This window comes from Lissotriton vulgaris, chromosome 5 (genome assembly GCF_964263255.1).
Source record: "Lissotriton vulgaris chromosome 5, aLisVul1.2, whole genome shotgun sequence".
Classification (NCBI taxonomy): domain Eukaryota; kingdom Metazoa; phylum Chordata; class Amphibia; order Caudata; family Salamandridae; genus Lissotriton; species Lissotriton vulgaris.
In genome coordinates, this window is record NC_141693.1 from 1,517,353,807 (window position 1) to 1,517,380,694 (window position 26,888).

At 48.2% G+C, this 26,888-nt stretch overlaps 1 protein-coding gene across 4 annotated transcripts in view; it reads right to left on the bottom strand.

The window, feature by feature from the left end:
* The window catches only part of EPS8L3 (EPS8 signaling adaptor L3), a 164,050-nt gene extending 137,504 nt beyond the window's left edge, over positions 1-26,546 (bottom strand). Inside the window, exons 1-2 of one of the 4 annotated variants that reach the window (XM_086923582.1) lie at positions 26,300-26,388; positions 5,271-5,324 (exon numbers count right to left, since the gene is read on the bottom strand). Coding sequence is in view for 1 of the 4 variants with exons in the window: in XM_086923581.1 (XP_086779707.1) it covers positions 26,300-26,509 (210 nt within the window). In the remaining 3 variants the exon portion in view is untranslated. Of the gene's footprint in view, positions 1-5,270; positions 5,325-26,299 lie in introns of all 4 variants that reach the window. The other 3 variants (XM_086923584.1, XM_086923583.1, XM_086923581.1) reach the window with 3 other exon arrangements.
* Between the last annotated feature and the right edge of the window lie 342 nt (positions 26,547-26,888).

The window sequence follows — 26,888 nt, forward strand, 5'->3', positions numbered from 1 at the left end:
AAAAATGTGTTGTTTAATTGTTTTTCTAGCCAGTCCCTTTCCCAAATTAGCAGTACAACAGTTAGTTTTATTTATTTTACACTTTGATTTTCTACATAGGTCAGGTAGCCCTGCAACAGTGAAAATGCCTTTTCGGGTCTTGTCATTTCCAGGTCCAGGGTGCACTTCCTACTCCATATACTAGCGACATATAGGCAAGTTACATGTTTCAATGAAGAATGGACCAAATTAACCATGTATGAGGGGGGGAACAGGCACTTTACTACTGGTAAGCAGGAAAAAAGCACCGAGTTTTAAAGGCAGCAAAAATATAGGATCCAGCAAAAGGCCAAAACTCCAGGGTGACCATGCAGAAAAGACTGATTTCTGACAGCCAGGATTTATATACTCAGTCATAATGAGACATTTTAAGAGAGACCTAAAGTAAAATGTCAGTGGAAAGGATGCAGTGACAAGGGTACGTTTTAGAGACCCCTTCCAGTTTAACAATTTTTCAGATTTTTGAGCTTGATACTTGGTTTACTGGCAGCCATCTCCTAAAACAGTATAGGTACATGATATCTCTGTGAGGAATGTGGAAACGGATCTCATTCGCAATGTAGTGGACTCAGACGTCCTGGAATACCTCCGCTCTGTATTCTCCTATGTGTCTCCCTGAATCCTGTACAGTTTCCCTCCTGGGATCTCGTGACACAAGGCGAATGACTGTATAATCAATCAATCAGAGCATTTGTAGAGTGCACTACTCAACGGTGAGGGTCTCAAGGGGGGTGGATGGTGCTGCTACTGCTCCAATAGCCAGGTCTTAAGTAGTCTCCTGAAGGTCAGCAGGTCCTGGGTCTGTCGCAGGTGGATGGGGAGGGTGTTCCATGTCTTGGCGGCGAGGTGGGAGAATGATCTGCCGCTAGTGGTTGTTCTGTGGATGCATGAAACGGTGGCGAGGGTGAGGTCAGCGGAGCAATGCTGGTGGTTTGGGGTGTAGAAGGTGAGTTGTTTGTTGAGGTATGCTGGTACGGCATTGTGGAGTGCTTTGTGAGCATGGATGAGGAGCTTGAAGGTGATCCTCTTGTTGATGGGGAGCTAGTGCAGGTCTCTCAGGTGGGCTGTGATGTGGCTGTGGCTGTGGCTGTGGCAGGGGATGTCGAGAATGAGGCGTGCGGAGGCGTTCTGTATGCTTTGAAGTCTTTTCTGGAGTTTATCAGTGAGTGGATCCCACGTGGAGGGCGTTGCCGTAGTCCGGTCTGCTGCTGACGAGGGCCTGGGTGACCATCCTTTTGGTTCCGGTGGGGATCCATCTGAAGATCTTGCGAAGCATGCGGAGGGTGTTGAAGTGTTGAGGCAGGAGGAGGAGACGGCGTTGACTTGTTGGGTCATTGATAGTGATGAGTCCTGGATGAACCCCAGGTTGCGTGCGTGGTCGGTGGGTGTCATGCAGCTCCCAGCGTGGCCGGCCACCAGGAGTCGTCCCAGGCGGAGGGGGTGGAGCCGAGGGTGAGGACCTCCGTCTTGTCCGAGTTCAGATTTAGGCGATTGTTCTTCATCCATTCGCTGACGCCTTCATTCCTTCATGGAGGTTGGTTTTGGCGGTGAGGGAAAGGATCAGCTGGGTGTCGTCGGCGTATGAGATGATGTTGAGGTTGTGCGATCGGAGGATGTTGGAGAGCGGTGCCATGTAGATGTTAAAAAATGTCGGGATGAAAGATGATCCTTGGGGTATGCCACAGGTGATCTTGGTGGCTTCGGATCGGGAGGGAGGAGGATTCTCTGGGTTCTGCCGGTGAGGAAGGAGGTTATCTAGTCCAGGGCTTTGTCACAAATTCCTGCGTCATGGAGGCGAGTGCGTAGGGTGTGGTGGCAGATGGCATCAAAGGCAGCTGAGAGGTCCAGGAGGATGAGGGCCATGGTTTTGCAGTTGTCAAGCAGGTCCTGATGTCGTCGGTGGTGGCACTGAGGGCGGTTTCAGTTCTGTGGTTGCTGCGGAAACTGGATTGGGATGAGTCCAGGGTGTTGTTCTCCTAAATGAAGTAGGTCAGTTGTCTGTTGACAATCTTTTCGATGACTTCCGCCCGGGAACGGGAGCAGGGAGATGGTCCGGAAGTTCTTGAGGTCCTTTGGGACTGCCTTGGGTTTCTAGAGTAGGGCGTTGATCTGGGCGTGTTTCCAGCTCTCCGGGAAGGTGGCGGTTTCGAAGGAGCTGTTGAGGATTTACCAAAGTTGTGGTGCGATGATGGAGCTTGCTTTGTTGAAGATGTGGTGAGGGCAGAGGTCGGATTGTGAGCCGGAATGGATGGTGTTGATGATTTTGATGGTGTTGTCATCGTTGACGTGATTCCAAGAGAGGAGGAGGCCGGTGTGGCTGGGTGGCGGTGAGTCTGAGGCGGCTGTCGGGGGTCTGGGTGTTGAAGCTGTTGTGGATGTCTATGATCTTGTGGTGAAAAAAGGCGGTGAGGGAGTCGCAGAGGTCTTGCGACGGTGGGATGTTGTTAGAGCTGGAGCTGGGGTTGGCGAGTTTCTTCAAGATGTTGAATAGCTCTTTGCTGTTGTGCACATTGTTGTTGATGCGTTCCTTGAAGGAGGTCCTTTTGGCGTACACGAGGAGACGGCGTGAGGACTATGGACATAGAACACAAGATTTGAAAGTGAATTACTCATATGCAGAAAAGAGAGAGCGTTGTGATTTTGGACCCTGCAATTTACAAATTCCCCATGAATTATTTCCACACGACAATAAGTCTAATTGAAGACAGTGAAGCCTTGAAAAAGTTGCATGTATAGATAATACTGAAGCGACGAAACAAGTGTTGGCTGTCTTGAACATTCTACAAATATGAATAAAAGAATGAAGACATTACTATGATCTGTGTATACATTAATGCTGACATACCTGTGCTATTGCTGTCATTTTCTGTTTGAACTTAAATCTAACTTCTGCTAGGGATCAGAACGTACTAGAGCTGCAGCTTTGGCACAGGACTTGGGGAGGTGGGTGGTTCTCTCCACCTTGTAGCACCATACCAATACAGACCAGGCAAAATACACCTAGTGAATACACCCTTTGGGTACCAGTATCCTATAACAATACCACTATCTCTCTATGTGTCATAAAATGGCGGTTCAAATGAGTTGGTGGTGCTTGCAGCTGGCGTTCTTGAGGGATGCGTGGTAGTCCGGTGTCTGTTTGTGGTGCCACTTCTTCTCGAGTTTACGGCAAGTCTGCTTGGATGCCTGGAGGTCGGTGGTGAACTAGGTGGTCTTTCTGACGGTGCGTTTGTTTAAGGGTTTCTTGATCGGGCAAGAGTGTTGGCACAGTCGTTGCTCCATTGCCTGAGGTTGCTGGTGGCTGTGTCTGTGTCTGTGGGGTCGGTTGGTGGGTCACGGGCGAGGGTGGTGATTAGCTGGTCTTCAGTGACCTTGTTCCAGCTGCTTTGGGGGATCCATTGCGGGTGGTTGTGCTTCTCGAAGGAGAAGTGGATGCAGCGGTGGTCGGTCCAGAGTTCGGTGGTGTGGCTGAAGGTGACGTGGTTGCTGGCGGAGACAATGAGGTCGAGTGTGTGTCCGGCATAGTGGGTGGGTGTCGTGATGAGTTGTTTGAGTCCGAGGTTGGAAAGGTTGTCAATCAGGGTGGTGGAGTAATTGTTGTTGGCGTTCTTGAGGTGGAAGTTCAGGTCTCTGAGGAGGACGTAGTCTGTGGATGCAAGGGCGTGCGTGCTGACAACGTCAGTGATGGAGTCGGTGCGGCCAGGGTCAGGGGGTCTGTAGACAAGGATTCCTCTGAGGGACATGTTTGGTTCGATGTGGATCTGGAAGTGCAGGTGTTCAGCGGCGCTGAGGGTGTCTTCGGTGCTGGTCAAAATTCTGAGGGTATTCCTGTGGACGATGGCGATTTCTCCTCCTGGTCTGTTGGTGCGGTTCCTGCGTGTGATCTTGTAGCCGTCTGGGATGGCTATGGCACTGTCGGATGCCGAGGAGGGGTTCATCCAGTTCTCCGTCAGGAAGGAGTTGTCCGGTAAAGAAGAGTCGAGTAGGTCCCAGAGTTCGATGGCATGCTTGTGGATGGAGTGGGTGTTGAGCAGTATGCATCTGAGATGGTTGCGACCTGCCATGGTTGGAGTGGCAGGACGTGCAGGTGTCTGGTGGCTGGTGAAGCAGCAGCTCCGGCAGCAAAGGGTCTATGGGTGAGCTTCAGGGTGGCCTGGAAGCAGGTGGATGATTGGCCAGTGTTGAGTTCGTGGAGGATGTTGGCGTCGTATCAGTGTCTAGCATCGTGAGCTCGCGGGCCGGGGGGTTTGGAACTGGGTGTGGTCCAGGCGTGGACTGGCGCAGATGGCCGCCATTTAGAAGGGGAGGTGGGAGGGAGGAGCAGCTGGCAGGCAGGTGCGGGAACTAATGGTGAGCGACGGGGGCAGGGCCACAGGGAACACAGCAGCAGGAAGGGGAAGTGACAAAAAAGGCTAAAGGTAAAAAACAGAGAGCTACAGAGAAAAATAAAGAGCAGAAATAGGCAAATAGAATAAAAAACAGCAGGCAAGTAGAAAACAGGCAAATAGGGAAACAGAGAAAGCAGAGACAGAATACTGACGGCACGAATTCGCGGCAGCAGCAAGAGTGGGAACACGGGCACAGTCAGGTGGAGCTGTACGGCGTGGGGAGCGACCTGCCTGGAAACAGAACATGCATATGAAGCTGATTCTGGGGCAGGTGTATATTAGGTATAGTGAAGTATTATCTCAGGTCTATCGGTTGGCCTTTCAATGCTCGGAGGGCCGCTGTTTGGAGATTAAATCAGACTGAGGGTGAGCTATGGTCAAAAAGATTTTCCCTCCCTGATGGCCTCTGAGTTCCCACCTTTGTGTGTCACCAGACCTCTCGCCATCTGATCTTCTGCATTGATGATCAGTGGTCACATTAGTAGTTTCTGGTTAAGTGAGCCTTAACTATCCCTACCTTTTCTTTTCCTATAGCTTGTTGATTCCAGACCCTTGTGTTAGCTCAGCTGTCCCATGGGCTTTTACTGAAAGTGAGGCTCGAGTTCAAGTGACTGGCAAATAAAACAGGAACAGGAAGTGTCCCAATTTCCCTAGAATGCAGCGAAGGGACAGAAGCCTAGAACAGTCTGCAAGAGCAGGAAACGTTCATTTTTTCCTCCTTCCCCACTGACATAGTGAGAAAAGAAACACAAATTCAGTTATCACTAGCACTATTGACCAATTTCGAGTTAGGTTTATGTCTGACAAGACCTCCTGCGAATCTCTCATTTCATACTCACCGACCAGGTTAACAATTTGCTCCTTTATACTTATTACTTTACCAGAAGCTGCTGGTACCTGTAACATATAAAAGCGAAGCGGTGAACGAAGTGCCCACTGCATCCCAAAACACATTTACATTAAAAAAGAATACAAAATAAAAGCACACACATGCATTACAATTACATTAAAAATAGAATAAATGCACATACCAGGGCTGCATCCTATGTGTCCTTGCATTCTATGGCTCTGACGGGCACCAGTGGAAGAGGAAACTTCCCTAACCAGTCCAGAGGCTGCTCTCATGCTGTATGAGAGCAGCGCCTGGATTGGGTGGAGCTGGCTTGCTAGATGCTCATTCAGGTCCTGTAGGCCTGTGCTTGGTCTCCACCCATCTGTCCAAGAGAACTGGGTGGAGACCTTCAAAGTTCAGATGTCACTTTGGCTGGCTCAAGACAGCTTGTCAAACTGACTTGCACACTTTTGCAGTGCCCGGCCAGCCTCGTCACCAGTCCTCCATGCAGCAGAGGACACGCCCCTCCTTCATCCCAGCTCCTGGGTAGGCTGAAGCCTTCGGCATTCTTTGTGAATGATAAAATGGCACTGAAATAATTTTCATTGCCATTTTATTGTTCACACTGCTTGTGTCTCAGTGCCTTAGGCACTACTGATTTGCAAAGAAGTACCAGCAGCTCCTATTTGTGACATGGCTCTCTTGGGATAGCGAGGCCGAGTGCTGAAGGCTTCATTTTAGTGGTAGTTGTGGGTTAGTAACTCAAATACAATAGGATTCATTCAAATAACCCTCAATAAATGATCTGCTACTGTTTAGTAAAATATTGCTTTTTCTTTACATTACGGATTAATACAAACAATAAAATTAAGATCAACTAATCAAACTAGAAGGGCCAAGCACCTTTTAAGACTGAGAAAGGCTTGACCAATTTTAAAATAGTATTCCCACTCTCAGGCACTACCCTGGTTAAAATGTTGAGCTAGCTCTAAGGATCACGTTAACCATGGGAAATATTGAACTCAGTATTGCCTCGGTTTGCTGAGGTGTTATCTATCTAGACGGTTTTTACTCAGGGCTGTTGCAAGCGGGGGATGTGGATAACTGGGATTTCATTACAAGAACTGAGGCTACCATTATGCATATTTCTTTTAATGCAGTCCAAGCAGCTTCATACATCACAAAGTTGAAAGGTTCCAGAACAGAACATTAGAAACAAATAATAGGCATGGCCACAAATCTGCCTCTTTTAAATGCGGCTCCGAGCAGATACGTTGACTTTATTACTTTCTTATAACTGTCTTTACTTTTCTATTTTAGGTACTTTACCTGGCTTAACACCACCCCTCACCCTAACCTTTTTGTCCGGACCGGAAGAAGGGGCCTCTCTTCCGGTCGCTTCAATCAAACTCCCTACTCAAGATCCCGAGGCTATGGAAGAGGTTATCATTCCAACAACCCTCCTCAATTCTACCCCCAGAGAGGGAGAGGACCTCACAACAGAGGGTTTAGATCACGTGGATCCACCAACAACAACAACCCACCAAGTGAGTACTCTTCCCCTCTCCCTTCCCCTTCTTTCCCCCAAAAGGTGGGCGGCAGATTCAAATTATTCTATCAGAATTGGAAATTAATTACTCAAGACCCATGGGTATTAAACACCATCATGGGATTTATGATAGACTTTACAGAAACTCCTATACAAACCTCTTTCTCGAGAGACATCCCTCTCTCTCTAGATCAACAGAGAATAGTAGAGGAGGAAATCTCCTCTATGCTTCAGGAAGGAGCGATAATAGAGGTCCCTCTGGAAGCTTTGCGATTCATAAGCACACTCTTTCTCGTAAAAAAAAAGGACAAGGGTTGGAGACCTGTGATAAATTTAAGACAACTAAACAAATATTTGGTTTACAGGCACTTCAAAATGGAGGGCATCCACCTCCTGAGGGATCTATTACTAGTGGGAGACTAGCTACAGACTGGACCTAAAAGATGCTTACTTCACCATCCCAATGGCCAAAGTCCACCAAACCCTTTCTCCAACTCATCTGGTAAATCCACTTATACCAATTTCAAGCACAAACAGTCCAAGATCTGAAGACTGTAATGAACCTTCTAGAAAGCTTAGGGTTCATCATAAACAAAGAAAAAACGATTTTGACTCCTTCCAGAACTCTGGTGTTCCTAGGCTTCACCATAGATACAACGAGATGTCTCCTTTTACTCCCCTAAAAGAAAATACCCAAAATCAGGAAGAAAATAAGACACGTCCTGAAACAAGAAAACCTATATCTGAGGGAGCTAGCCAGACTACTGGGTCTCCTTTCCTCCTCCTGGGCCCCTTAAACTATCGGGCCATCCAAAGGGTAAAAGGGAGAGCCCTAAGATCTGGCCTTTGGTACGGAGATCGCATTTCCCTAGATCAGAAAGCCAGATAGGAACTAGCCTGGTGGCTCAGGAACCTAGACGTGTGGAGTGGCAAAGCGATTTTTGGTTCAATACCAGAGTTTGTTTTAGACTCAGATGCGAGCCTTCATGGCTGGGGAGCTTGCCTTCTCGATCAGAACACTTAGTAGTATCTGGTCGCAAGAGGAGTCCTCTCACCACATAAAGTACTTGGAACTTACAGCTGGTCTTTTCGCTTGGATGAGCTTCAGACACTCTCTCCAGGGCAGATCAGTCATCTTAAAGATGACAACATGTCCGCGGTAGCCTATATAAATCGTCTGGGAGGTACCAAATCTGCAGACCTCTCGAATTTAGACAAAAAAATGTGGATGTTCTTTCTGGAACACAAGATCGCTCTCAGAGCGGAATACCTTGCAGGAAAAACGCCATCTCTGCGGACTGAAACTCAAGATTCCTGTTAGACCGAAGAGTCATGGGCCCCAGGCACTCACTACATATATAATAACATATGGAGAAGCTGGGTACATTGGTGCCTGTAAAGGAACTTGAATTCCTTAGAGGCATCTATTGTTGACATAGTAAGCTTCCTTGTTGAACAGTTTGAAAGGGTTCTCAGCTATAGAACTATCAACTGCTATAGATCGGCTATCTCTGCTGGCCATGTCCTTGTCAACGGTAAAACGGTAGGTAAAAATGTCATTGTTTGCAAAGTAATGAACGGTTTTTGTTTAAGAAGGCCTTCTAAATCCAAATACCAGAGTCTCTGGTATGTTAAGTTAATTCTAGATCTTTTTACTAACTGGCCGGATAATACTTCCCTGAATAGAAAAAATATGTCCATCAAGCTCGCCACTCTGCTTTGCCTAATCTTCTGCCGAAGAGCTTCTGACGTCAAAGCCCTTTAATTCACAAATAGATCCTATACCATGTTTGATGTCAAATTCAAGTTATATAGAAGAACTAAGACAATGTCAATCAATCAGAAAATGTGTAAAGCACACTACTCACCCGTGAGGGTCTGGGGGGGGGGGGTGCTGCTACTGCTCGAACAGCCAGGTCTTGAGTAGTCTCCTGAAGGTCAGTAGAGTAAGGGGTCTGTCGTAGGAGGATGGAGAGTGTGTTCCAGATCTTGGCAGCGATGTGGGAGAATGATCTGCTGCCGTAGGTCGCTTTTCAGATGCAGGGCACAGTGGCGAGGCTGAGGTCAGCTGAGTGGAGCTGGCAGTTGGGGGTGTAGGAGGTGAGACGTCTGTTGAGGTATGCAGATCCGGTGTTGTGGAGTGCATTGTGTGTGTGGGTGAGGAGCTTGAAGGTGATGCTCTTGTTGATGGGGAGGCAGTGCAGGTCTCTCAGGTGGGGTGTGATGTGGCTGCGGCAAGGAATGTCGAGTATCAAGCGTGCAGAGGCGTTCTGTATGCGTTGAAGTCGTTTCGGTAGTTTGCCCGAGGCTCCTGCGTAGAGGGTGTTTCCGTAGTCCAGCCAGCTGCTGACGAGGGCCTGGGTGACTGTTCTTCTTGTTTCTGTGGGGATCCACCTGCAGATCTTACGGAGCATGTGGAGGGAGTAGAAGCAGGTGGACGCGACAGCGTTGACCTGCTTTGTCATGCAGAGAGTAGAGTTGAGGCTGAACCCCAGGCTCCGTGCATGGTCGGTGGGTGTTGGTGCAGTTCCCAGTGCGATCGGCTACCAGGAGTTGTCCCAGGCTGAGGGGGTGGAGCAGAAGATGTGGACTTCTGTCTTGTCCGAGTTCAGCTTCAGATGGCTGTTCTTCATCCACGCGCCGATGGCTTTCATTCCTTTGTGGAGGTTGGCTTTGGCAGTGAGAGGGTCCCTGGTGAGGGAGAGGATCAGCTGGGTGTCATCGGCATAGAAGATGATGTTGAGGTCGTGCAGTCGGGCGACGCGGGTGAGCGGTGTCATGTAGATGTTAAACAATGTCAGGCTGAGGGATGACCCCTGGGGTATGCCGCAGATGATCTTGGTGGCTTGGGAAAGGAAAGGGGGTAGGCGGACGCTTTGGGTTCTGGCAGAGAGGAAGGAGGTGGTCTATTCCAGAGCCATGTCTAGGATCCCAGCGTCGTGGAGGCGTGTGCGTAGGGTGCGGTGGCAGACAGTGTTGAAGGCGGATGACAGGTCTAAGAGGATGAGGGCCGTGGTTTCGCCGTTGTCCAGCAGGGCCCTGATGTCACAGGTGGCGGCGATGAGCGCAGTTTCGGTGCTGTGGTTGCTGCGGAACCCGGACTGGGACGAGTCCAAAATGCTGTTCTCCTCGAGGTAGCGGGTCAGTTGTCTGCTGACGGTCTTCTCAATGACCTTCGCCGGGAAAGGGAGCAGGGAGATGGGTTGGAAGTTCTTGAGGTCCTTTGGATCAGCCTTGGGTTTTTTGAGTAGGGCGTTAATCTCTGCGTGCTTCCAGCTCTCTGGGAAGGTTGCGGTCTTGAAGGAGATGTTGATGGCCTTGCGGAGATTGGGTGCGATGGTGGCACTGTCTTTGTTGAAGATGTGGTGTAGGCATGGGTCTGATGACGAGCTGGAGTGGATGGTATTCATGATTGTGATGGTGTCGTCGTCGTTTATGTTGGTCCAGGTGAGAAGGGGATCGGTGTGGATGGTGGCCGTGAGGTCGGAGGTCTCGGTGATTGTTGGGCGGTCATGGTGTTGAAGCTGTCGTGGATGTCTGCGATCTTGCGGTAGAAGAAGGTGGTGAGGGAGTCGCACAGGTCTTGTGAGGGTGGGATGTCGCTGGTGTTGGAGCTGGGGTTGGAGAGTTCCTTCACAATGTTGAAGAGCTCTTTGCTGTTGTGTGCATTGTTGTCCAGGCGGTCTTTGAAGGAGGCTCTATTGGCGGATCTGATGAGGTGATGGTGTCTGCGGGTGGCGTTCTTGTGGGCTGCGTAGCTGTCCGGTGTCTGATCGCGGTGCCATTTCTTCTCGAGTTTTCGACAGTTTTGCTTGGAGACCTGGAGGTCCTTTCTTGTTGGTGTGTCTGTTGGAGGGTTTCTCGATCGGGTGAGAATGTTGGCGCAGTCGTCGATCCACTGTCTGAGGTTGCAGGCGGCAGTGTCAGGGTCGGTAGGGTCGGCGGGTGGGCTGCGGGCCAGGGTGGGGTTCAGCTGGTCTTCGGTGACTTTGCTCCAGCAGCGGTGAGGGATCTGTTGGGTGCGGTGATGCGTGGTGGCTTTCCGGAAGGTGAAGTGGATGCAGCGATGGTCGGTCCAATGGAATTCAGTGGTGTGGCTAAAGGAGATGTGGGAGCTTGCAGAGAAGATGGGGTCAAGAGCGTGGCCGGCAGAGTGGGTGGGTGTTGTGATGAGCTGTCTGAGTCCGAGGTTGGGGGGTTGTCAATCAGGGTGGTGGAGTAGGTGTTGTTGTTGTTCTCGAGGTGGAAGTTCAGGTCCCTGAGGAGGATGTAGTCTGTGGATGTGAGGGCGTGTGTACTGACGAAGTCGGCAATGGAGTCGCTGAACTGTGGCCAGGGTCCGGGGGTCTATAGATGAGGTTTCCTCTAAGGGTGGTGTTGGGATCGGTGTGGATCAGGAAGTGCAGGTGTTCGGGGGTGCTTAGGGTGTCGTCGGTGCTGCTTGAGATTCTGAGAATGTTCGTGTGGACAATGGCGATTCCTCCTCCTGTACCGTTGGTGCGGACCCTGTGGGTGATCTTGTAGTCATCAGGGATGGCAATGGCGATCTTGGGTGCCGAGGAGGGGTTCATCCAGGTCCCTGTCAGGAAGGCGACGTCTGGGGAGGTGGAGTCAAGTAGGTCCCAGAGTTCGACGGCTTGTTTGCGGCCGGAGCAGGTGTTGAGTAGAATGCATCCTGAGGTGGTTGCGATCTATCTTGGTGGGTGGGTTGGCGGAACAGGTGCTGGTGAAGCTGCAGTTCGCCAGGAGAAGGGTCCTTAGGTACGCTTCGGGGAGGCCTGGAAGCAGGTGTGTGATCATCCGGTGCGGAGTGCGTGGAGGGTGCTGGCATCACAGCGGAGGCGGTTGTCGTGTGTACGCAGGGACCAGGGGTTCTGGCACTAGGCACGGTCCAGGCACGGACGGGCACAGACGGACTTGCCTTAGGCACGCCTTCGGCGTGCCAGCTGTGTGGCTGCACAACGGCCACCATATAAGGGGCGGTGGGAGGGAGGAACAGTTGGGAGGCGGGAGTAAATGTATATGTAAATATAAATTGATACTTGTATAGGGCACTACTCACCCGCAAGGGTCTCAAGGCGCTTGTACGAATACCGCTGTGGAACCCAGCCTGGCTTTCCCTGTGAGGCGTCCACTCCTGGGCACCCCCAAGGTGGAGGCCAGGCATCCTTAGCGTTGTGGGGGCCGTTGTGGAGATTAAGCGAGCTATTGCCCAGAGTTGCAGAGTGGGACTCCATGATTGGAATAGGCACCGAGACGAGAATTATCAGGTCCGTGGAATTTTGAGCCCAAGACCCGCCGAGGCGGGGAATTGAACCCTGGTCCTGGGCTAGACCTCTGCATCAAGGTCTGCCGCTCTCATAATCATTGAGCCACACTTCTCCACGGTAGTGGGGCGGCAAATCGTCGAGCGGGGGCGGGCCACAGGGAGGCAGCGACAGGAAAACGGGGAGACAGAATGCAAAAGGGGAGCGGGAAGAGTGGAAAGAAAGAATACAAGAAAAACGGAGAAAAAACAACAGAAATGGTGTAAGACAAACAGTAAATTAGACAGAAATGCAGCAAAAGAAACAGCTATAAAATGAGAGCAGGCACTGATACAGGAGCAGCGAACTCACAGCAGCTGTGGCAGCGGGTCTGGGGGAACAGACACACAGGTGGTGCTGTGCGGCGTAGGGAGCAGCCTAACCTGAGGGCAGGGTCAAGAGTCTGATTCAATCTTTTACCTATGTCTTGATTTATGCCCAAAACTTTGTGTAGTGGATTGCATGAGAGAGTATGATCACAGAATGTTTGATCTTCGTGCCCAGGGTTTGAACCAGTTACTTATATCCTTTGTTAAACCCCATAAGGGTATAACCTCGAACTCTAGTGCCAAATGGGTTAAAACTGTCATGAATTTAGCAGGTATGGACTTAAAAAAATGTCAAGCGCACTCACTTAGAGGTGCTATGGCCAGTAAATCTCGCTGGTCTGGAGGTAAGTTGGATGATATTCTCAAAGCGGCTGATTGGTCAAATGCTAGCACTTTTGCACGACACTATTGCAAACCTATTGAACACATGTCTGATGTAGTCTTACAGACCTACCAACATGCATAATGGTAGCCTCCGTTCTTGTAATGAAATTGCGATTCTCCTATTACCATGACTAGAGAAGCTGGATTTCATTAAAGACACGGATGCTAACATTATCCCACCCTTCCCTCCCCTTGGATGGCTGGGGCTTACAGTGAATTAATGCTCATGTCTATTACCTCTGTTTGAAATGTCTTATTATTCATTTAATATCTTGTTAAGATTTATGGTGTGAATTCTTTTCTGGAGGTATTTACTTCTCTTTCTTTTCAGGTAACCTTTCATAATTTCGAGGTGTCTGACCTTTGAATCCTCCTTTTTTAGTCATTCTCCTTCTTGTTGACCATCTGAGAATCGTTTAGAAGATTAATATTTGTGGACTTATTCTCTTCTCCACATTTAAAAGAGGCAGTTTGTTGTTGGCTTATGCCTATTATTTGTTCCTAATATTCTGTTCTGGAACATTTTTACTTTGTGATGTATGCGGCTGCTTGGACTGCATTAAAAGAAATATGCATAATGTTAGCCTTCGTGTCTTTAATGAAATCCAGATTCTCTAGTCATGGTAATAGGAGAATCGCAATTGTTTGCCCCTGCTTTTGCTGTTTTTGGCAGCAAGTGCTACCACTGGTAATTGATTTTATAACTCTTAAAAAAGGGTTTGTTTGTTTTTGTAATAGATTCCTCAGGAGGTAGGTAGCAGGGATTGTTTCTTCCAGGTTTTGCTGTTTTCGGGGCAAAATGCTTAATTTGTAAACCAATAAGTGCCAGGACCCTGGTCAGGAGGCCACTGCAGCATGCACCACCCCGTGCCCCTACCAGCACCGCCAATTACAGTACCAAAACAACCAACAATTACACACATACAAGTGTCGGAATTCAGAATATTCCAGGCCCCAAAAGCTGTGAGAATGGGTTGGGTGGAAGATACTAGTTATTTTTAATGTATATTGAATTAGTAAACAACTTTTGGTGTGATCGTCTCTAAATTAGACAAACAGCACCATCATAAGTGCTGGTGTTGACAATTACGTTCCGGTGCCCAGCATTGGAAACCACATGCTCAAATTAAGCACTGGCTACTAGGTGTCTTATGCTGTAGACACTGTTTTTTATTTTGAACAAGTGCTTATGCTACCAGAAAACCAGAAGGTAGGGGGCACATAACATTTGTGCCCAAGCCCTGCATAGACTTCTTACAGATCTGCTTTCACTCGCAGTGCACGGGACCTCTAACACAGAGATCAGGTTTCTTGCCAATTGTTACTGTGAATGGGAATTACAACAAAACTGTTATCTGCCAGTCCCCAGCCAAAACGCAGGGAGGTAGCTTAGGAGCCAGAGTCTATGGGGCCTGATGTTTGTTAACACTTCAGATAACATAAACAATCCCACTACACAAAGAAAGCAGTGAACGTACATCCTTTGTGGCTGCTAAGGCGACACAGTGATTTGGAGAAGAGAAAGTTGTTTTAAAGCCAGAGCTTTAAATGAAATCTGTATGTTTATAAACATCAGGGACCTGCATTTATAAATACATTATTAGTGGTCAAGGTTTTTGGACATAGGCTAGTGGATCTAACAGGGCAGGTTGTAGAGTTAGGGGGAGACTGCAATATATAACCACGATGTCTTGTATATCTGTAGGGCTAGCCAAGTGCAAACAACAGTCCATAAAACAGCAAACCAGACCCACACAATAACACCCAAAAAGAATCAGGTACGTGGTGGCTGTTATGAGGTAGACAGACAATATTCCTGTCACCAGGGACTAAATAGAGAATCCTGTTTCCTACAGTCCATGCTAAAAGACGCAGATACAAGCAAGCTCCAGCAACATGCCTGCATGCCACCATGACACAAACGGTCTGCCAAACGCTAGACTGAAAGAGGAGAATGTAGAAGCAGACAGAGGAGGGGCGCACAGTGTCCTCGAAACTAATGGCTAGTGTTCTTCTTGCAGAGTTGCACTGGGTGGGTGGGTCCACAACCCTCGGATTTTGGGTAGACTGTTCTTAATTGATAGCAGGCCTTGACACTTAGGTCTCAGTTCTAGTTTGCAAAGTCAAAGGCTGGTCTTTTTCATTCAAGGAATTCCACTTATTATCCTTGCTCACAGTATGCTACAGCTGGGCAGATTCACAGTCCTAGGTATCAAGAAGACCTCAATGGTCACAATAAGGCACGGTTCAGTAGTTTGTATCAGTTTCATCAATGAAAATCCAGAGATTGATTTTAGAAGTCAAAGGAGAAGTGACATACTGGGTTGTGGAAACCAGTATCTATCTATGGTTGTGGCCACTGGCCTTCCCAAATGGAACTGAAAATGTTCAACAAAAACAAGACTGAAACTTTGGTTTTGACAGTGATTCTCTAGTATAGCCAGATTCCTCCGGGTAATGCTTTTTAGGTGACATGCCTGCCCCATGCAGCTCCCTGAAAACCCGAGGTTGTTTGCTTGACCAACACCTGTCACTCAGGTTGCGCCCAGTGCGACAATGTTTGTTGGCGCCGCCCCATCCATTGTGGAGGTGGTGACCACCCCACCACGGATTCCCTCACCCCACCTTTTAACAGTGCCCCTCGAGTCTCCATAACCAGTCTTTCAGATGCATTTAATTAGGTATATAGCGCCACTCATAACATTGTAGGGTGTCAGACAGAGCACTTTGTATCACATACAGATTACACAGAGACAAACAATCGTACGTGTGTATATCAGGTGCAGGAAATGTTACAAGGTGTAGGAGTCACGTCATCCATACTGGTAGGCAGTATGGTTTGAAAGTGCTTGGTCTGGAAAAGCACAAACTCAGAATTGAAAATGGAACACCTGTGTAGGGAGTTCTCTTTAATAACAAAAATCGATTTCTACCCAAATCAACCCTTTTTGCAACATTAAGCTACGCTGTAATTAATACTTTGCAGTGTGCATGCAGTTCTTTTATGACAGTTAATAATTCCCTGTTCTATAGTATGATTTTAACTTATAAATTGCAATTAACAAAATTATGTATCTTAGAAAAGCAGTAACCCACTGACTTATTTACATGATATGCACTTTGTGATCTGCATGGGACACGTTCTTTGCAGCAGGCATAATAATCCTCTGTGCTAATTTATGATCAGTCAAAACTTCAACTAGACAAAAGTCCGATCTACCTCCAGGAAGAACATTAATCATCAGAGTTATCTTGATATTTTTATTGTTGCCTGGAGACTACTGGAGGCGAGGAACGCGGAAGGAGGTGCTTTTAAAGCCAAAATAAACTTGCAAACAGGGCGCCCCCTGAAGTCAGCAGCTGGTGTGATGGCACCGGTCGCACCGCCTACAGCCAGCCCTGCTGCCACTAAACACTCAAATACAGAAGGTCTGGGCCATTTGTGTGGTTTTGCTTTCAACCTTGAAGGAAATCTTTGCACATCTTCTGCAAGACAACTGGTCTCCTGTCAGTAGTGCTACCGTCCGGTCTCACTTGCCCTTTACCAGGGGCGGCTCTAGGCTCATGGTGGCCCTGGGCAGGGAGCGTTGGTAGGGGGCCCCAGAAGAGGGGGTCCAGGCGGGGCGGAGCGTGGAGGCCAGTGTAGATAGGGGGTCAGGGTGTTTGGAAGTGGAACAGAGCCAGAGGCCGCCAAATCCCTGCCAGGGGTCGCCACGCAAACATGTATCCATCCTCAGAGGATTATTATATTAAGGATATATATTGGCGTGGTGGCCCCTGGGGTTTGGTGGCCCTGCCTTTACATTTGGCTTAGCAGAAGGTATTACTGCAGAGCTGCACCCAATTCAAAACATGGTGTCCGACGTGCTACGGGGCTACATAAATTCAGCCATGTTTGGGACTCTCTGTGTCCTCTCCATTGGCTTCCAATAAAACAGAGAATTCAATTCAAGGTGCTATGCCCGATGCCCTGGGCCTGGACGCATGTCGCTGTTAGTGGCACAGTAGACTCAAGTCAGATCTGTCGCTCATAAAGCTCCATTTTGAGCATTTCCGGATACTGCTGATAACATGTTGGTTGGAATATCTTTTAATGTCCTGGGGGATCTTTCTCTTTTGAATAACCTGCACAGCAATGGTGCAAGGTTGTTTCAGATGCCATGTTTCAACTTTTTTGTTTCAGCTAACCTGCTCTTTTCCTCGCTTTTCTTTGTCCCTGGCCATACTATCACCATGATGCCCACAAGTGTAAGTTGCACTTTATAAATAAATAGACCATGTAGTTAGGTTAGGCTTCAAAGAAGTTTTCCAGTACAAGAATGACACTATGTATCGACCTTTGGAAGATGACAAGGGCGTTCTTTAACTCAGTGGTGTGGAAAACGTTGTTTTCATTTCCAGCAGCAGGGGTGGACGTTGGAATTACTTATGTCATTCAGGCCACTACAGTCTGTAAACAAAATGCATGCTAACTGTCCCTGCCTTAGGAACTACAATGGCTAAAGCGACAGGGCTCACTCTATGAAGTTCACATAAAGCCTCTCGGCACCTTTTCGTCTCTGCTGGACTGTCCCTGTCTGTCAGCTTGCAAGTTCTGCACAGACCCACAGGCATCAATCCTGTGGTCAATGAAAATAGGCATGAGAGTTGCCAAAGTCCTGTCCAGCATTCTTCCTGCTGGACTCATGTCCTATATGTGGAGAGCGTTACTCCCTTGGGTCTCGCCTCCGGTGTGGCAGGCCTCAGGGGGGGCCCATGCCTCCTTTCACGTGTGGATTTGGGGAGCATGGATGATGCGCCCCAACATAGGTTCAAAAGTGCTACAACTGCACAGTTCTTTGAGAGTGTGGTACAAACTCGCCTCTTCGCCATCCTCCATCAGATCCAATGTCTCTGACTCTGGCAGGCTTCCCATGTCCATCACCCTGTCCCCATCCTATAGGTCAGGCCCCCTGTGACAAGGCAGGCATCTTTTGATGTCTGCATTAGAGGCGTCTTTACGGCTTCACCTGTAGTAAGGACCCTGCAGCTAGAGGGCTTACCCTCACTCGGGGGCCTTCTCTCAGTGATAGTTTGCGCGGTGGGCTGACAGAGCGAGTCAGAACAACACCCAGTCATCCAGAAATGATATGCTGATCACCTGAACTGCTCGTTTTGTTTCCGAGTCGCTGGCTGGACGTGCGACCTCCCAGAGGGATTCTGTTTTTACTTTCTACCTCCAAAGGCTTTTCCGACCTCGCCGGACCCGCTTCGCGGGTCCCGCAGCGCCTTGAGACCTAAGGCTGCTGTTTGTTGTGTGAAGCTATCAGCGGAGGAGCGGGCAGGAAGAAGAGCCGGCGGGGCTGTGAGCACAGGCAGGGACTCCAGTCTCCAGGAGCCCCTGCGCGCCCATTCCACACACCTGGGCTGCTCTCCCCGCTGGCCACACCCCCCTGTCCACCGACCAATGATAGGTACTTCCAGCGTATAACACAGACCATAGTTCCCGCTGCGCGGGAGGGCGCCGGGAGAAGCCCGGGACAAGGGCGGGACCGTCTGTGGCCGTCAGGGGCCAAAGGAGGCCGGGCTGGGCCATCCCCCTGACAAGTACTCCACGGTTCCTTCTTCAGTAAGTGATATCTGATATACTGTATCCTATTGGTGTGAAGTAGGGCAATGTCTGCCTCAACAAGTACTGCCAGCGCCCGTTCGACTACTCCACCGGTTGAGACTGGTCCACTGGCAATTGGCACTTTGGATAAATTCTTTTTTAATCGTTCATCTTCAATTGACAAAGAGTTATCCTTGGCCGAGAGGCGCGCAGAGCGCAGACTATCAATTGAACTACTTAAAAATTCTACGGACAAGCACCTAACTCTAACGTATCCCGCCCTGGTAACTCCATTATCTTCTGTAAATCTTCCAGTTGCCAACGAACAACCCGAAGGACAGGCACAAATAACAAATAAGGAAATTGTTACAGAATTGAACAATTCCAGTGGGAGTTATATTCACCCTACATTGCTCCCTGACTCTGGTGCCCAGGTTATCCTGGCTCAACCCAAGCATGGGTCCAAAAGGAAAAGAACAGCCCCACTGAGAAAATGTAAAATTGTGGCCAAACCCCCTCAAAAGCATAGGAAGCTACACAAAACTGTGAATATTAGAGAGGCTGTTATTGAAGAAAACCATAGCATAGAAAGTGTTCCGAACGCAAACCTTGCTCCTTTGGATAGCCCAGACTCTGAAGAGAATATTTGCCCTGAGTCTGCCTTACCAATTAACGATAAGTTGTTATCACTTGCAAATCTGCTCCCTGAGCTAGAAAAATTACTTAGACTAATACTTACCCCGATAGAGGATAGAATTGCCAAGCTTTCTGATAGGTTAAACCACTTTGAGCAGGCAACATTAGATAACTTTTATTCCACAAAATCTTTGATTAAAGTTAATGCTAGGGTGGATGTAAGTACAAAGCCCCAGGGCAATATTAACATTGTTACTCAAGATAAGGGAAGAAGGCCTCAAAACAACCCCCCTTTACCTTCTAAGTCAAGTAACACCACTGTCAACACAACTACCAAATCTACTGATTTGGTACACTCAGGCCCTGTTCAACTTCAGCCTAACACTACAAATCCACCTCAGTCTATGGTTCTCCAGTCACAAAATCCATCTCCTGTTGCTGGTGTAGGGGTTACCGTATGTCCCCCAGCGGGTAAAGCTCCAGTACCTACAAAAGTAACCAACAAGCAGATAGTTCCAAACAATCCTGTGGTCGGGAAAGGGGCTAATGTATGTCCTCCAGCGGTTAAAGCTTTAGTACCAACCCAACCAACTAATAACCAGTTGGTGTTGAAACCTGCACCCCGCCCTGTTCCTACAGTTTCCAAATCGATCCCACCTCCCTTGACAAAGCCACCACACAGAAAACCCCCAGTGAATCTTACTCCGGATTCCTTCCCCTATGTAGCAGTCCTTATAAATGTTCCACCACTACCTATAGGGCAGAGAGAAACCTTCCAGATGCTCAAAAATAAGATCATGCACTGGTTAAGGGAGAATCGACCTCTCCCAGGAGACATCGATGGGTTAATCATAGGGGTAAGGAGAATAGACTGGATAGGGTATACACCGAAAAGTCTGGGTGGGGACTGTATTGTGGTCAACTTCCAAGATCCAAGGGTGGCGGGATGGATAACTAGGCAGGGAAGGGGTACAAACAAGGGAGGTATTGGATTTGTAGATCTTACCTTTTTTTACCCCCGCCCAACCAGTGTACTGACTAGCCTGCTTAATGAACCCCTAAACCCCCCCACTGTACCATGGCCAATCACTTCCACACCAGCTCCACTATTTGGTCAAAACTATACCACATGCACAAACTATAATCCTCATGCTGGATGGCAGGACCCGGGATGGGGATGTTGACAAATCACCAGAGAGCTGAACAGTAGTAATGGAGGGAACAATAATGAGTCTAAGGGGGCCTGTGAAGATCACGTTGGTACTACTGTTACAATCTTAACTGTTGGTTACACAGAGAAGGGGAGTTTTGTTGCAGAGGGAGGTACTGGGATGGAAAATATAAATGCTAGTGCTGTGAAATTACCCTTAACAACAGCTAACATGATTGTTGACCCCATTGATGATCCTGGGAAGGTCGCCAACAACATCGAAAGCCCAATGATTTCCCAAGTGTGCTCCAACATTAACAATCATGATGGGACTGAGTCTAGCTTAGGTACGCTTCTATCTTGGAATGTTGCAGGGTTGGGTAGTAAGTTAGACTCCCAATCTTGGGTGGAATATATCAGTGGGTTTGATGTTTGTTGTTTCCAAGAAACCTGGGCTTGTGACCCCCTCTTTTGTTTTGGTTATTTAAACTTTTCCATACCAGCATCGAAAGGTGGAAGGGGTCGGCCTATGGGAGGCCTTACTGTATGGATAAAACAGGACTTGGACATTACCATCAAAATGTTGGACCTGGGAACTAGCGATTTACAACTGCTAAGAATCTCCACAGATAAGGGTTTGTCAATGGATTTGTACAACGTTTATGTAAGAGGCAGTAATACAACAAATTCTTCCACCTTAGAGCTGTTGTCTCCCTCCTTAGAGACCAAGTCCCAAGATAGCAGGGTAATAATAGCCGGGGATCTTAACAGGACTTTTGAACCTTTAGACTGCACAAATGATCCCTTAGGGAAGGATGAGGACAATCTTTGGGGAGTACCATCTTTATGTTTAAACCCCGTCCCACGGTGGACAAAAGACATCCTATTACTAAATGCTATTTGTATGGAACATGGTCTAAGAGCACTGAACGGGAGAACCCCAGGGGATAAGGAGGGTAGTTGTACCTTTGACAACGGTAACAGCAGGAGCAGAATTGATTATATAATATGTAGTCTCCAGCTGTGGCAGGGGGTTATTGATATGGCCATTAGGCCTAGAGTAGAAAGTGATCATAACCCCCTTTGTGTGACCCATAGGTGGTGGAATGTTGGAGTGGGAAACTTGCACCTAAGGAATGATCAGATTCCAGTCATGAGCAACGACGAACGTAGGCTAAAATGGCCAAGGGTATTGGCTAATGAGGAAACCATGACCTATATCAACCATGAGGTTGATAGTGCAATTTCCGCAATGGAGGCGGCAGATCCAATAGTTCCTGGGGCTAGGGACACCACCGATATCCACAACAAGTTATTTTCCCTCCTCAAACCATGTTTTTTGACCAAGAGTAAGAAAGGGAGGAAAACCCAGGATGTTGGAAGGTGGTTCAATCGCCAATGTAGATCTGCACGACTAGAATTGGGACAAGCTATTAGGAACAGGGACCGTGCTGCAATAAAAGAGACAAGGAAACTGTACAAATTGGCCATTTTTCAAGCCAAAAGGAAATGGGACGAAGACCACTGGGCCGAGCTAAAAGAGGCTTCTAGTAAACAGGACTCCAGGACCTTTTGGAAAATTATTAAGTGGGGTAGAGGAGGTGGCCCAGCAAAGCCTGATAATAATGTAGCTGAAGATGCCTGGGTTGACTACTTCAGACTACAATATGCCGAAGTCATGCACCCCGGGGTAGGTGAGGGCATAACGCCAGTCTATGCTATTGACAATTTGTTCTCCCCCAAAGAAGTAGAAATCGCGATTAGTTCCGTGAAATGTGGGAGAGCACCAGGGTTAGATGGGATACCCCCGGATATCTTCAAGTATGATATGACGAGATGGGTGAGGTATATCTTTTTAGTAGCAAACGCCCTAGCCAAGGGGGGGGGGGTGGTCCCGACCTTTGGAAAGGTGCAATTATTATTCCCATTCACAAGAAGGGAGATCGCTCACTGCCTGCCAACTATAGGCTCATAAGCCTAATAGCAACCATGCAAAAAGTAGTGGGGAGAATGGTTGCAAACCAGTTTATGGACTGGGTCGACGACAACAACGCCCTTTCCCCATATCAAGCTGGATTTAGGCGAGCAACCAGCACCATTGACCAGGTCTTCCGCTTTACCATACTGCGGTGGTAGACGGTTTTACTAGGAAGAGGCTGCCTGTATGTCGCGTTTGTCGACCTGCGGGCGGCATTTGATCTAGTCCCCAGGTTTAAGCTATGGTTGGTCTTGCAAAAGCTGGGATTCCTGTTGATTTGCTCACACTAATTATGCGTCTACATGAATCCAATTTCGCAAGAGTTCAGTGGGGTGGGAATGGCGAGTCAACTTCGGACTTCCCCGTGGAAAGGGGTGTCCGACAAGGCTGTTCCATGGCTCCCTTACTCTTCTCATTATTTATTAATGGGATTGTCAAGCGAATGTTGGAAGCAAGCGTAGACGCTCCTTCGTTAGCGGACGTCAGGGTCCCGATCCTGATGTTCGCTGACGATACCCTTATCTTGTCTAAAACCCCTGCAGGGCTGCAACGTGCATTAAATATTTTTGATATTTTTTGCACAGAGCACGGGCTTGAAGTAAACGTGGGGAAAACGAAACTAATGGCCTTTACCCCACGCCGTAGAATCTATCCCAAGGTAACCCTAAATAATAGCAAGTTAGATACTGTTAAGGAGTTCACATATTTAGGGGTACAGATAGCAGAGGGCGCTGGCTGGTCGCATCATTTGGAAAAAGTGGCCATAAAACATCAACAGCTTTCAGGTGCTTTGAGGGGAGAACACCGCAAATCCAAGACAAAACCGATTAAACCCGCACTTATAGTGTATGATGCAAAGGTCTTAGGTGCCACCTTATATGGTGCGGAGTTATGGGCTTGGGACAATCTTGCGGCCCTACAGACATCTGAGAACAAGTTCCTCAGAGGGATTACAGGACTTCCACAGAGCACCCCCCTAATACCACTGTTCCTGGAGCTGGGTAGACGCCCAATTACCGATAGAGCGCGATTGCGCCCTGTTCTCTACTGGAGACGTCTTTGGACAACTCCAGAGATCAGACAATATGCAGAGGGTTTTCTTTGGATAATTAAGGAAGACATCTTCCACAAGATAAAATGGCTTAAAAATCTAAGGGCCATGCTAATTAACCTGGGGTTTTCCAATCTTTGGAATAACCCAGTGGAAGAGGACTTCCCAAGCAAAGAAGCCCTCAAATCACAATATTGGGATTGGGTGGGTGGTAATCTGCTGAAAGACGTTAGGTCTGACTCTATGGCTGGTCGCTTCCTGGAGACAAAAATTTTTCCTATCCTAGAAAATTATTGGGATACTATTACGGTACCAATGGATAGGAAGCTAGTCTTCCAGCTAAGATCTGGATCTATTCCCCTAAAAAAACTAACGGCAGGTTGGCATAGGTCGACCAATAGGTTATGCCCAGTTTGTGAAAATGCTGTGGAGAGTGTAGGCCACTTTCTATTTGTATGTAAAGCCTACTCATCACCCAGGAGATTATGGCTCACACCTGTATGCAAAAACCTGGGGACACGTGACAGTGCAGTGGCTTTAAGAATTTTGTGTACAACAACTCAGGAATCGATAGTTATTGGGGTAGCTAAATACTTGGGATGGGCCTGGGCAATCAGGCGACGATTTCTGGGGGGGGGGGGTCAGTTAATCAGGTTTTCCTTTTATTTTTATTGTCTAAAAATGTAAAACTACTTTTTCACATGTAAATTTTTTACGCTAATATTGTATGAGCTGCACAGAATGCCTATATGAATTTATATCTGTAAATGTTATGTTTTTATTCTGTAATGTTCAATTTTATGCTGTGCTTTTATGAGAAATAATCTCGAATAAAGCTTGTACAACAACAACAAAAAAAAAGATATGCTGATTTTTCAGTCCACTAAACCCTTCTTAAGAGCATCATCATTCCATTGTGTTACACATCCAACCTTCGTTCCTCAGAATATACCACTTGATAAAGACTCTACACAGTTATACATTGTATGTGATCTTTTCTTTCTTTCAGCTTCTTGTGTTCTCTGTTTGCTCAACACTTGCCCTCTCCCTGCCTCGACTGCCTCCACGCTCTTCTTAATTTAGAACTGACTGCACTCACACTATCTCCGCTGTGATGAATTGGCCTCATATACCTTTAGCAACAGCTAGCTTTAGCTCAAGGGCAGTGATGTTTACACTGACATGCAGGGATGGGACCAAGCAGGCGCGCAACGCCCATTGGACTCACCGGGCTTTTATGTCCAAACCAGCCCCATGGTTCTTAATTCTCTGACAGTCACTCTCTACTGATGCGCCTGATTCTGAAGGTGCACTAACAACCAACATGTCACTCAGTATACCTGGTGGAAGAACCAAAAGTCCTTGCACCAGCCAAACTACCATAGCCGTCACAATTACGGACGGACGACAAAAGGGTAGTAATAAAGATCACTGTAAGGAGATCACAAATCTCTAATTTTGCCGTCAGGGAAAATCAATTTTCCTTGCTTTCTTGAGCAATGGAGAATCAGTATTGAGGTTTAGAGACTGCTGGTCAGTTCTTGAGGGTGGGAGAGGTCAGCTTTAATAAGTCAAGTTTTGGAACTCGTTTTCTGAGGCGTGAAGGTGTTCAGTATGAGGCTGACAGTGAGACAATATGTAGAATCCATATTTCGTAGGGGTTAGCAGCTTCATAAGAGTTACAATAACTAGGTTCTGTGTTTCTTGAAGCAAGGGGGGGGTGCGTGGTGAGTACTGAGGCCTAGCATAAGGGCCTCCGTTTCTCATTTGCGTAAGAGTATTTGATTCCACATCTCCTGGGAGAAAGAGAGCAGTATTGTGGGTAGGAGTCTGTCACTCAGTTCCAGGGAGTATTGAGATTCCACATTTCCTGGGAATGACAACCACCTGTGTTTTAGGAAGACCCTAAAAACTCTCCTGTTTCAGATGGCATAATTCTTCATATGGCTTCCACAGAAACAACATACTTCAGAACTTTTTGCGAGCAAAGCGCGGAGATAACTTCTGGTCGATTCCTGCGCGATACAAGCAATTAAATAAATAAATAAATAAATAATGAGCATTGAGGAACAGAGGGCAGAGCTTGGCCCACAGTTCTCAGGAATATCAGTACTGAGGGTGAGAGCCTGGCCCTCAGTTCCGTCGGGGTGTTAGTATTGAGGGTTAGAGTCTAGTCCTCAGTCGCTCGGTGTTAGTACCAGTGCTTAATATGTAAAAAATAAGTGCCCGGGGCTTGTCAGGAGGATGCTGCAGCTCGCACCACCCACAACACCTGCCAATGGCGGAACCTACACACCTGCTAACCATCACACTTCTTCAACTGAGGCAATTCAGACTGTTAGAGGCCCCAAACCTCTTAGAATGCTATCGGCGTCATGTATTAGTTATTTTCAGTTATCAACAACTGTTGCCCTACTCATCTCCAAATTACACAAACACCTAGCAGCCCTCGCAAGTGCCGGCCTTGACAATTAAGTGCTGGTGCCGAGCACCGGAAACCACCGCTCAAATTAAACACTGGTTAGTACTCAGGGTTGAGTCTTACCCTCAGGCCTCAGCAGCCGGCAGTCTTCCTGTTGAGGGTAGAGCATGGCCCACAGTTCTCTGGGAGGGTTAGAGCTGGCCCTCAGTTACTCTATGTTAGTATTGAGATTTAGAGTCTAGCCTGTTTCTGATGTTGCTACAGACCAGACGTGAGAGTCTGCCTGGTACTGACTTCCCCCCGTGTTATATAAATGGTAGAATCCGCCTGCCCTTAGTTACCCGAACCCGACGGGGTTACTACTGATGGTAGAGTCGGCCCGTCCTCAGTTCCCTGGGGTGTTACTACTGATGGCAGAGCCAGGGGGTAGCCATTGATGCAGCAGGTGCGGCTGCACCGGAGCACAGAGCGGCACAATGAACCTTGGCCAGTGCTGTTCTTTACCGTCCCAGCAGCAGCCAATGGGCCATTGCTCTTGCTTGCGCCTGGGCCCAGGGTCAGTGGGTAGAGCCCGCCGGGCCCTTTGCTCCCGGGGCTTTGGGTTAGTCATCCCTGAGGGTCTAGGGTCGGGGTTGGTTTGCTCACCTCTGTCCGCCCTCCGGATGGTCTCAGTGTGGTCCTGCTCGCAGGAGGATCCGTCTCCTCGAAGCGCAGCCCATGGGATGTGAACAGGGAAGCCAAGCATGGAGGAGCCAAAGTCCACCAATGACGAAGGCTTCTCCCTCCTCGTGCCGCTCTCACCTGGCAGCCGCGAGGGCCCGCCCCCTGCCAGGCCTGGAGGGAGCCCGGAGGCATTTCATCCCAGTGTTCCGGGTGCTTTGGTCCTCTGCCCAGCATTTATGGCCCTTGGCTGTTATCTGCTGTCATTAGCGCTCGCCGGTCACGCCCTGCAGCCTTTGGTCGCCATCTCTGCGCCCCTAGATCTACGTCATCGCTCCATGACGTAGATCCATGGACGCAGAGATGGCGATTATCTTATTCCACTTATACATATAAGACTTAGACTGCCACTCGATCGTAGAGAGGAAGCTTCGAGGGGCTTTTGATCAAGTGGATGTACCTTTGCAGTTTTATAGAGCGTGAACTTAGCCGAAGGACACCAGAGCACCACATTACATCACAAATCTGCCTTTTTATGATCTGGACGATTAAGCGATTTGCCTAGAATCACAGG